The sequence below is a fragment of the Phyllosticta capitalensis genome (assembly GCF_038381095.1).
Source record: "Phyllosticta capitalensis strain CBS 128856 chromosome Unknown BKA78scaffold_8, whole genome shotgun sequence".
Classification (NCBI taxonomy): domain Eukaryota; kingdom Fungi; phylum Ascomycota; class Dothideomycetes; order Botryosphaeriales; family Phyllostictaceae; genus Phyllosticta; species Phyllosticta capitalensis.
The window spans coordinates 354,548-365,998 of record NW_027117446.1 but is presented as its reverse complement, the minus strand read 5'-3'; the positions used below and the strand labels follow the sequence as shown (position 1 = coordinate 365,998).

Below are 11,451 nucleotides of genomic sequence, written 5' to 3'. Positions count from 1 at the left end.
GCGCCTCAGCGCGTGGGCGTCCACAGGTAGATACTTCTCCGCGCGCCCGAAGAACGGTGCATCAACCACCCATTCCTACTTACTATACTTACTCATTGAAGCGACAATTACGATCAAGCACTCACGCACGCACCCGACCCGCCAACGCGGACACGCCAGGCAGCGATGACGACGTCCTCCAAGCGTGCCAACACCACACACAGACCCTCTTGGTTGGTTTGGTCACCCATGCACCCTGGTCGGCTGACTGATTGGATAGGGGTGTGGTGGTGGCAGGGACCAGGTTTTGGAGCGGGCGGCTGTGTGTGTGCGTGCCCTGCGCCGATGGGGCTGAACTGACTGACTGACTGTTTGGCGTAAGTTGGGCTGGGCAGGGTGCCTGGGCTGAGTGAGGGCTGAGGGCTGGCTGGGTTGCGAGATGAAGGGAGAGCGGCGGGAGGGTGGCAGGGATGGGTCGGTCGGTGGAGTGAGGGACCTAGGTAAGAGGTGAGAATGGGAGAGCGGATATGGATGGCGTTCTTGTTGTTGATGGGCGATGGAATGACGGAAAGCAATGCTGCGTGAGTGGTGTTTTGGTGGTGGAGAGTAGAGGTTGCACGTCGGTGCCTGCATCTGCTTAGGCATTCGCGCCATGTGCGCCCATCTGCATCTGTGCATATGCTTCCTCAGCGCCCAGACGGAGTGATCGTCTGGCTTTCGCCGCAAAAGTCTTGGTCCTGTGGGTGCGTGGACTTGCCTTACCAGGCATCACAAAGACTCGGAGGTTGAGTCCTCGTCGTTCTCTGCTCACTGACCGAAGGCTCCGTGAGAATGTCGTTAGGAAACGAGCGGCATGTGCAATTCACCTCGAGCGTCGTCATATTTGTCAAGTCTCTTTTCCAACTTCGCGATACGAAGCGCCGTGACGTACCGGCAGAGCTAAGAGAGCATAAGCAGCGGGTATGCAGGAGATTAGCCGCCGTCGTGAAGCGCAGGACAAGCTTGCGGGCTTGCATGCCGCGAGGCTTGGGCGCTGGAGAACGAACTGGAGGCCCAGTGCAAATTTGGGGCGTTCACCAAGTCCAGATCCTCTGGTCTCGTGGACATGGCAGATGAGTTGGATGATGATGTTGGCAAGCGTCTTTGGTGTTGTACACGCTTGTGGAGGACCCAATTCTAGGCACTCGGGCAATGGACTGGGCAGACATGGGAAAGTTGGGTTCTCGAGGAGCGCCCGGCGCCGTTGTAGCGAAGCCGATAGCGCTGGCATGAGCGGTGGCCGTGAACAACGGCAGGGCTACAGGCTAAGGTGCTTTACGAAGTGGGTGGCATCGTAGGGTTTGGCGCTGACTGAGCCAACAAGAGAAAAGCGTGATCCTCGTTTCCTCAATTGGCGATGGCGTCAACTGTGAGCGTGCGGTTGTGGCGGAGTTCTTAGCTGACGAGCTAAGACGGGACAACGCAGACGTCAGCGCCTTGACCTCGAGCATTGAAATGCAATGGAGGGCTACTCTTTCGTGAAATCGAACATTGCGTGAAAATGGTGCCGAAGAAATGTGACAATTTTGAAGTGAAGAGGTTGGCTGCTTGCCATTTTGGGCAAGTCACGATAGTAAAAGAGGGGTTGAACAACCACTGGCCAAGTTCGCGACGAACCACCACCAATCGAACACTGCGCGATTACTTTGCTGTTCCGCACCATGGCTCCGATCCTCAGACTCAGGGCAACGGGAGAAGATGCCTGGAGGCCGTTTTTTTCAGGATCGGTTCCTGGCCCGCTTCTGTGTCGTCTTCCCGCCACCAGCAAACCGCTTGGTGACCCTGAGCGGAGTTGACTTGTCTCGCCTCATCAGAGATCTGCGACTCCAAGTCGCCGATGACGTCTTTACCCGCATTCTGCAACACACAACACACTGCCCACGTAGTCGATTCGCCGAGTTTGTGGATTTTTCGGATGCTGTCGCCAACGCTTGGTTTCTGTGGTCAACTACCCCCAAGCTGTGATGATCGAGAATCGAATTCTGATCGTGTTGAAGACGGGAGCGAGCAGTTACTAACAGAACTCAAATGCCCTCAAGCTTTGGACTCCATCATGTAATTGTCCGTGCGAATTGATGACTGTTGCCGGGTTGCGCTTGGTCCACAATAGTGCTCCTTCGAACGCAGAGCAGGTGCAAATATGTCAGCTTCTTGGGAGTGATTTGCGTGAGACGTCCGGGCGGGCTCAGCTCTTTTCGCCGACAACAATTGTATTTCGAAGCCTCGTTGTGTTGATGAACGCGAACTGTCCGAGAGCATTAATCAAGAATTTCCGGATCAGCTCGGCTTTGACGCCTCAATTGTCCTTCCGGCGGAGAGCAGCGTTTGCAACCTACTCGCGCAGGCGCAAGTCATCAATTGTCAGTGTTGGGATTTGCAAGGCGGTATTTGGAAATGGAAACTCAAGCAAACTGGGCCGACATGCTTCCAGAAGCGAAGACATAGACGAACCCTTTGGCGTCATCCGACTCTCGCAATGACAGATGCAAGAAAAGCGCATGGCAGTGCCGAGAAGCGCATTAGAAGAAGGGTTGGGATGTTCGTTGAAGCTCCCCACGGGGCTGTCGATCACCCATGACATGAATCGATCATGATGATATAATAACGAGTCCAATTCTGGTATGGTGTGAAACCTTGGCGCCATGCTGCGGCAGCGACAGCAGAATACAGGCGATGAATCGTCATGACAGCTCTGGATTCGCAGAGCGATGCGTGGGCTTCAACAGCTGCCCGGCCATTGGTCCTCACGAGAGCATTGTCGTGCATCGTGGTTTCATCGGCCCACGGCAGCCTGAACACCCAAAATACACTGCGTCAGTGGGGCGCGACTATTTTTTGACGACTCGTGCTGGGTGGTGGGGAGAGCAAAAGACTAGGGATCGTAAAGTTGCCAAGCATGGCAATTTCTCCGCAAGGGGTCTCGAAACTGGCAATATACTCTGACGTCCTACCGATGGAACGGAATTGATGAAGACAGATGCAGAAAGGGGCCGATTGTTGTGAGCCGCCTTCCTGTTCCTGACGGCCGAGAGTCTTTGGCCGTCAGCAAAGTAAGATGATAGGGTAAAGGGGTACCGCGTCCAGACGACGGGCCTTCCCGAGCTCGAGGGAGAGGGAGGAGTTGTCGAGAAGGAGAAGAGAGGTTTCTGATAGAGCGAGGTTGTTGACGAAGCTGCAGGGTGCCTCAGGCGCTAAGGACTGACCAATGACAAGCCGCCAGTCCACGTCAACCACAACACCTCATGTACTTTCTGCTCCAACCATTGCAGACGACCCATCCACCGCAGCCACGTAGCTACCGCCGCGCCAACGTGCAGAAGCTCACCACACAAGCCCTGCGCGTCCCAATGGGCTGCGTGCGGCGACAGCGGCTGGCCGGCGGGCGCCGATGGCTCCAGGAGTCGACATCAGCCTGCCGCGCTGTTTCGCCTATCGAGTTGGCGCACCTCGAGTTTGAAAAAGACCACGATGTCCCGGTCACGTCTCTTACTCCCAGAAACCTAGTTTGCGCCCACTCCTCTTACTATTTGCCGTACCCGGCTGGCCGGTATTCCTTCTGTGTCTCTGTCTCTCCTTCATCGTCACCCACCATCCTTAGCGTCGACTGCTATCTTTGATCGTTTCTCCACTGCTTTTGTATCACTACTATTTCTTCCTTTCTTGTCATTCCTTACCTGTGATGCCCTCTCAATAATTGGCAATGGGAGCCTATCACTCCGTCGAAGCTAATCAAGCTACTGGATGGCTGGACTCTACCCCGCTGGGGTGCTGCGCGCCCGGGTATTGGGTGGATCATGAAGAGGGGTATCGGGATAACGATCGTAAGAGCACCGTCGCTGTTGGCACATCTGCGATACTGACCATGTTCAGGAAATGCGAAAAGTCGCAGTGTTGTCTCTGAGCAACCACGATCGCAGCGACAGTTGCGCCAGCAGGCGCTCTCCAAGACGTCGTCGATTTACACCGACCGACCGACCACAAGAGACTCGCTGAGACATTGGGTGGGTCGAAGAAATGTGGCGAGCCAGTATTGGGACGCGGAATCCTTCACGGGCAGCATCAGAAAACGGCAGTGGTCAAAACGGTCCTCCAAATCATTCAAGTCTGCAAAATCACGACCGCAAATCTCCAATCCTACCGATTTTCGACATGTCGATGGTACTTCAAATACCGCCGAGCAAGCCACGCCACGACGCCGAAATGCGCAATTCAGGCCACTGCAACTGTCCATATACCAGCCCGAATTTCGCCTGTCGCCACTCCCAGACTTCAATCGGGACAGCTGGATTTTGATGCCGGACTTGCCACGCCCGGATAAAGCCTTAGTTGACCAAGACCACGACTTTGACGCAGACGGTTCACAGTTTACCGTCAGGCGAAAGCCAGTCAGGTCTCATAGCGTCGAGGCCTTCGTGGATGCTTTGGAATACGCCGGCGATGACGACTTCAACTATCCAACTCCACGTGCAACTCTCAAGCGCACCAGCAGTTTGCCAGATACATCTCGACTAACCATGGTCGACATGGGCTACACTGGATTGTCTTCTCGAGCCGAATCGCCAGTAGATACCTCCGGTCCCATGGCTGTCCCTCGGACGCGCGGAGATGGGAGCAACGGTAGTGTCTTCCGCAAATTCCAACCGCGCCAGGCATCACGCCCAAGCATTGAACAGGCTATCGATGAGCTCAACAATATCGTCGTCGAGGCTCGCGCCAACAAGAACGGTCCACTTTCTCCCTCCAAGGGTCACGTTCCCGCCATCGCTCCCCACCTCAAGATGACTCACGTGCGGTCAGAAACTCTCTCCGACATTGGTTCCGCCTTCTCTACACCCTATTCCAAGCACATGTCCTCCGAGTCGGATCTTCCTGTTCCCGAAATCGATCTTGACATGGAGTACGAGGCTGTGTGTGCAAAAGCTGATGAGAAGGCTCGCAACGACATCCTTGTATCCTTCCCTCAGCCGCCCGGCGCTGCAGTGACTTCGAGCAAATCGACGCGCTCCCGCCTAGCCGGCCTTCTCCGCCGCCCTGGCAAGGCGACGGCCGACTCAACCGCTACCCCTAGTCCAACAGAACCCCTTATCGCTGCCAACCAACAACGTGGCTCTCCATTCTACAAGTGTGAAGACGCCACCAACATGACATCATCTACCGCAACGCCAAGAACGGTGTTTGGACCCAACACTTCTCGCTACACTGCCAACTCTTTTGGTTCTTCATCCTCCGACTCTTCGACCTTTGTTACCGTGACCGAGAGCGAATCGGACGCCACCTCGACTCGTTCCATGACCCCTGACACCGACAACACCACCGCTGGATCCGACAGTACTGGCTCTCCCCGTAGCATCCACGTTCCTGTCCGCCGCCTCGGCGTCGACATGGAGCTTCGTGACAGCCACGCCCGCAGCATGACGGCCAGCGTAGTCATGGACAACGCCAGCAAGTACTCCAACAGCCGCAGCAACAGCAACCGGTCCGACCAGAGTGCTCGCCGCAAGCCTGTTGTGCGAAGCCCGGAGACTGCGCAAAACCAATCCGCGGCTGCGGCCAAGTACACGCCAGTTGCTGCTCCCTCCGTCGACGACAGTGCATTCATTGGCGTCGCCTACAGTCCCGATGATGACGATGTCGAGGATATCCAGCGCACTGAACCACCCATGGCCTACAGTACCTTCGATCCGCTCCACAGCCACCCGCCCCAGTCGCCAATGGAGCCCGACTACGGCTATGCCTACGGCTACGGCTATGGATACGACTACGAGCCCGAGCAGCAGCGGACGAGCGTCGTCGGCCTGGCTTTCTAGGCCACTTTTTCCTCTATACGTGACATTTGACTCTGGGGGTGTTTGACGATTGGATGATGAAGCTTTGACGAAAAAGGACTTTTCCTTCTTCTTCTTTTCCTTTTTTTAATACCCTGTGCCTCCTACGTGGGGCTCTCTGCCTGTCGCTCGATCTTTCTTTTTGCTTTTGGCACCCTTGGTCGACACGTTTCGGTTGTGCTTCACAATTCCTCCGCCGCCCTTTGTGGCTGGCTGCTCAAAATGCGGGGTGCGGTGGTCCTATGACTCTGCCTACAGCTCCAGGGCGGTTTCGTGTTTTTAAGGGGAAGCGGCAGTGGGATGGGGGCCTCGAATGGTTGGTGGGTGGGTAGTGTTTGGTTGATTGGTTGGCTTGCTAGTTGGTTGCCACCTAGATAGTTGCGAGAGCGGCTCGACGACATGTGCGTTTCACTTCTACATTCTCTTCTTACCTCTACCTCGCGACGCGCTTGCGACGCGTCGCAGGGTGCGGCGGTTTGGTGTGGTTTTCCCTTTTAATCGCACAAATACAAGTCATTTGTTGCGCTTGCTTCTCTTCTCTGTGATCGAGTACGACACGCGACTGCGAGTACGCCGACGCGAGTGCTGGTTGGGGATACCGCTCTCCACATGCGTTACTTCGCCATCTCTTTTGTGGGTGTTCTCATTCCAAATCTTTCTCCGTCACTGCCTCATCGTCGGGGACTAGTTGACATGCGTCTCGGTGGTATGCTTGACTCTCAGAGCCAGGGTGATCGATGCGGAACACGCAAATCGCTTCAATTGCTTGCTGGGAATTGGCCGTTGGCTTGCTGACCTTGAATTGTCCGCCTTACCAGTCAGCCATGGTCCACGAGCACCTCTGCGGCCTTACACTACATTACCGACTGTTGAAATGCAAAGAAGGCTGAACAATTGTGGCAAACAGTCATGAGGAGTACAAATACCACCAGCTCGAGCGCCAAAACCTGTGCCAACCTACCAAGTTCCTCCCTCTGATTGGTCTTCAGAACGCCCGAAACCAGGGCCCAAAGCCGCAGAAAAAGACCAAGGAAAGCAACTCAGAAAGCCTCAGAACGAGCCTTTTCTCCCTTGTTCAACCTCCCAAGGAAGCTGCGCGATGAAATCTACGGGCATTTATTGGCCATGGGCGACTTGCGCATTCAACCCATTTACGTGCTCCGCGGCCGATTTCCGCAAGGTTGCGGCCGCTCTTGTTATCACTTACGCTACCCACCACGTTTTGAGCCCTTGGGGGGACATACCGGTGGTGCGCTGTACCCGTCAAAACCCGGATCTTGCGAGCTCGAGTGCGAAAACACCGGGCACAGACAGACCGCCCATGTGTTGCGGTTCTTCGGACTTGCCAACAGGCGTACGCAGAGGCCATGTCGGTTCTCTACTCCAAGAATGTCTTCTTCTTCGACCAAAACAGGGACGAGGATCACATGAAATTCAGAAAGTTTGTCTCTGCAGTCCCCGCATGTCTTGCCTTTGTACATGACCAAGCACCCTATGCCCTGCACCTCATCAAGAAGATCAAGATCAAATTCGGCAGTGGGAACAGGGTTTGCAGGCAGGAGACTTCCTTGGAAGATGTGACGCGGCTTTGGTCACTGTGCAAAGTTTTCGGTTCGCTTGAACATCTGTCAATCATCTTCCGAGGATGGCCAGTGGATAAGCTGAAAAAACATTTTCCTTACGATCAGAAACTTTGTTTGTCGCTCAGAGGTCTGAAACGATTCTTTCTCGAACTCTGGGCCGTTGAAAAAGGGCACGACTTCCACCCCGATCACCAGGCCGCCGGCTTGGCTGCCTTCGCTGCGACGACGACAGCAATTGAATCTCCCATTTGAAGCCCGCTAAAAGCGTCTTGCCGCTCTTGGACAATCGGTTGGTGGGGATGAGGACGAAGCCGAAGCCCTTTTGCGCCCGGGAGACTTGGGATACCCGTACGGCGGGATGCCGTCGCGGTTTGTGGGTCGCGCTTTTGCCTCGCGATACACGGAGGATGACGACGACGAGGACGACAAGGACAGTCTTGTTGAGGTTGAATTGAACCAGGAGAGGCAGGGGCGTCTTTTGCTCGTGCTGTGAGTCTCGCCAACGTGTGTGGAGCATTTGTTCTGACGGACTAGTAGTGAATTGCGGAGTTTGGTCATGGAGGGAGAAGAGAGGTACAACAGTGGTGAAAGTGCTAATGTGGACCCGTTTGATGGCCCGTTTGGACGGTTCAAACGCCTCATGTAGGTCGTTCAGTCTCCTCAAGTCTGAAACTGGGCACAGGGTGAAGTGTTTTGTGGAGAGATAGCGAATAGAAGGTCATGTTATGAGTCTCCTTCTTAAAGGAAATGGAAATTTGGAGAGGTGGCACTGTTGCCGTGCATTCATATCTATCTCGACATCTCATTGTCCGCTAATATCCGCGACAGCAACTTCTGCCATTCCGATCCGTTTCTCTCATTTCCTCGATGAATTCAGTTGTCTCTTTTGACGCCCAGCCTCATGTGCTGCCAATTTTCATTCCCTCTTCTGGACTCTCGACCATCTGCTTTCCATTCGATGTCCCCAGGCCTTTCTCCCAGCCTCCAATCGCCGCTCCTGAAAGCTAGGGAGCATTCAAACTCCAAAGAAATAGTAGATAGAGAAAATCAATCCACTTGAAGGACGATGACGAGGAGCAATCAAGCTCTTGAGGTGCAGGAGATAGAGAAACTCTGCACACTAGAAGGATGATGGCAAGGAGCATTCAAGCTCCAAAGGCATGGGAGATAGATGAAATCGATCCACTTGAAGGATGCTGACAGGGAGTGCTCGCGTGCTCGCATGCTATTTGACTTGCGATGAAGCCCTGGCTGGTTAGGATGCGCTTTTGGCACCCAGTCTGCACGCCTTGTGGAAGCAGTACTCGCCGCCATCGCACTTCTCATGCCGAGTGCAGCGACACTCCCAAAACCTCTGCAACGCGAGGCCACTCTTGAATGTGTCGTAGGCCTCATCTCTAGCGAATTGATCTTTGATGTGCTGCTTGCACCACCTCCCTTTGGTGAAGTTTTCAAGCTGGCAGGGTTCCGGGTTGTCATCCTCCAAAACGATGTCCTTCAGACTGTCGGTGTCTCCATTGTCGCTGGCGCAATAGTCCGAAGCTTTGTCCCAGAAATAGTAACGATCAGATTCGGGGTGAAGGGATTCAAATATCGGCGGGGATCCAAACTTTCCAACCCAGTGGTTCAAGTCGATCCATAGCGGTGATGGATGTGTAGCCGGCTTCAAAAAGGATCTCCCACTCTCATCATCATCGCAAGAAGCGACGAAAGCACGGGCGTCGCTCCTCCTGTTCATGACAGCGTCGCCGGTCTCTGCATGATGTACTTGCTGCGTGTAGTGACGATGACGCAGGACGATGTTGGAGTGGCCCAATTTTTCGCCACCTTTGAGCAGACGAGATCGGAGTAGAGCAGCGAAAGCGACGAGCTGATTAGGCCGTCCCTCGTCATCACAGCCATCTTGCGCCAATATGACAATTGAAACCCGTTTAAAGTCATGGAGCAAAAGGAGAATGCCCACGCCGGTAGCCGCCTGCTCTGGTGGTCCATACCCTGCATCGAGAAAACGTCTGGCAAGCGACCATTCCCCGGAGTTCTTGTCCGCTAGAACGTCAACCGGCCAGCCTTTGTAGATTATGGAAATGTCATCAAGTGCCGGTAACTGTTCTTGAAGGACTTTTTTGAAGAGTTTTACTTCATCCCACGTTGCATTTCGGTGGAATGACCAATGGCCAATAGCGGCCCCAACCTCGTGACCGATCATGATCTTGATTCTCTTGATCCATTTCATTGCTTGGGGGGACCGGTCATTGAAAAATGCAAGGGCCGCTGGGATAAGCCACTCGTTGTGCCTTGCGCCGAAGTAGAATGTATTTTTGGAGTAGAAAATTTCTGCGCCTTCTTGATAAATTTGCCGACAGGTCTGAAGCAAGCTGACCGTAGGAGGTTCCTCAAGCGACGTGATCGTGGGAACCTCGTCACCTCTGGAGCATGCGATTTCGTAGCTTGATGTTAGCTCGATCCGTTTTCGACATTCGTAGTTCCAAGACTCCGTTTGAAATGTACTACGCCGGCATATGGGTGCTTTGGATATGGTGCTTGGGCAATAGCGGTCGGAGACATTGACAGGTCGTATCTGCAGGAGCCCAGCGACCAAGACATACTCGAAGATTTGGTCCCGCAATTCCCGTGGGAGGCTGAGAAGTCGACTCTGGATCTCGGCAGCAGCAGACGGCTTTGACGGTTTCGGGGTCTTTTCCGCCTTCCAAATGCGCCGCCTCCTCTGCAGTCGAGCGATTGCTCTTTCCATGCTGGCTGGGGTGACGAAAAGACGCTAAGTGAGAGCACGTGAAGACGTGGAGTCTTCAAGCTCCCGATGCCTTGGAGAAAGAGAAATCGTCTTTGCCGATGGATGATGACGAGGAGTCCTCAAGCGCTTCTGTCTGAGAGTGTAACGACTTCGAGCCGCGCCGAGGTTGGTTTTCCGTCGCTACTGTGGCGCAGGTGAATGGAAGTAGAAGAGCAGCTCGGTCGGAGTGGCTGCGAAAGCTGGAGAAGAGCAGCTCGGTCGGAGTGGCTGTGAAAGCTGGAGAGCGGGCGGCGTAGATCAAGAGGACAAGTGAGTAGAGGATGTCGTGAGGAGCTGTAGGGAGTGGAGAGTGCTGATGAGGAGTGACCGTTGTGTCGGGGTCGAAGACTTTATCGTGATTCAGGAATCGTGATTCAGGAATCGTGTTGAGAGCGGACCGCGGATTGATGTGAAGTTTGTTGAAGGTGGTTGATGAGTGGACCTTGGATGTCAGGTTAATATTGTGTCCATGGTTATGCGGTTCGGTGTAGGAAGGTACGATGCGGTCCGCTACAGGAAGGTGCGATACAGATGCCACTAACCCCTTTTGGGATGAGGTGAGTGGAAGTACTACTAGTGACGGCCACAGCCGCAACCACAAGGCTTCGTGTGCAAAGTTTGGACACATGTGAAGCACTCAACTCGCTCAAAGAGAAGTCGACGTGGAATGGAACCCGAAGCGCATTGATTTGATGCCGTGGTTCTAATGTTGCGGTGAAGCAGTTAGCAGTCGGTACCATCTACCTGAATTAGACACCGCAGCTGTTACACAATGACTTCAACATAGTGACCGCAGCTCCAACATAGTGGAGGGGTGGATGAATCCTCCGCAAACCAATGTTTCTCAGAGCTTGAATGGCCAAATTGATCTTGATGTAAAGCACCCCAATACTCCACGCGTACCGCACATGTCTTTAGCGCTCAGCATTGTACTTTACAATCATTATGTCGTCCATTACGACACCCTGTGAAAACAGGAAGACGCAACCGCAACCGCAAAAGCTTCCGCATCTGTAGAAAAGGCAAGCGACAGGCAGGAAGGCAGTCAGCCAGGCAGAAACCCATGCAGGCAAACACGCCCACCTATCCCTTCTATGACGACGACGCAAAGCAACAACCACACGGAACCCGCACCGAGAGCTCCAGCGGCCGGCGCCTTCAAAGTCTGAATCCATTTTTACCCACCCCACACACTCACACACACCCTTTTCAGCTCCCACAGCGCTGCTGCAGT

At 54.1% G+C, this 11,451-nt stretch overlaps 4 protein-coding genes across 4 annotated transcripts; 2 read left to right on the top strand and 2 right to left on the bottom strand.

Moving 5' to 3' along the window:
• Positions 1-212: 212 nt before the first annotated feature.
• On the bottom strand, positions 213-772 carry BKA78DRAFT_319836 (uncharacterized protein). The gene has a single exon (XM_066888897.1). It carries the CDS (start codon positions 655-657, stop codon positions 223-225), a length of 435 nt encoding a protein of 144 aa, XP_066741691.1. The 5' UTR covers positions 658-772; the 3' UTR covers positions 213-222.
• Positions 773-3,718: 2,946 nt separating this feature from the next.
• On the top strand, positions 3,719-5,825 carry BKA78DRAFT_354719 (uncharacterized protein; the record flags this gene model as incomplete). Its single annotated transcript, XM_066891783.1, has 2 exons — positions 3,719-3,839; positions 3,889-5,825. 2 exons carry the CDS (start codon positions 3,719-3,721, stop codon positions 5,823-5,825), a joined length of 2,058 nt encoding a protein of 685 aa, XP_066741690.1.
• A 1,385-nt stretch (positions 5,826-7,210) lies between these two features.
• BKA78DRAFT_297529 (uncharacterized protein) lies at positions 7,211-7,678 on the top strand (the record flags this gene model as incomplete). The annotated part of the gene is made up of 1 exon (XM_066886778.1): positions 7,211-7,678. One exon carries the CDS (start codon positions 7,211-7,213, stop codon positions 7,676-7,678), a length of 468 nt encoding a protein of 155 aa, XP_066741689.1.
• Positions 7,679-8,681: 1,003 nt separating this feature from the next.
• On the bottom strand, positions 8,682-10,178 carry BKA78DRAFT_354717 (uncharacterized protein; the record flags this gene model as incomplete). The annotated part of the gene is made up of 1 exon (XM_066891782.1): positions 8,682-10,178. The coding sequence occupies one exon, from the start codon at positions 10,176-10,178 to the stop codon at positions 8,682-8,684; it is 1,497 nt and encodes a 498-aa protein (XP_066741688.1).
• Between the last annotated feature and the right edge of the window lie 1,273 nt (positions 10,179-11,451).

What these genes read in the sequence shown, in the direction of transcription:
- BKA78DRAFT_319836 (XM_066888897.1), bottom strand. Translation starts at nt 657, where the DNA reads ATGCACAGATGCAGATGGGCGCACATGGCGCGAATGCCTAAGCAGATG.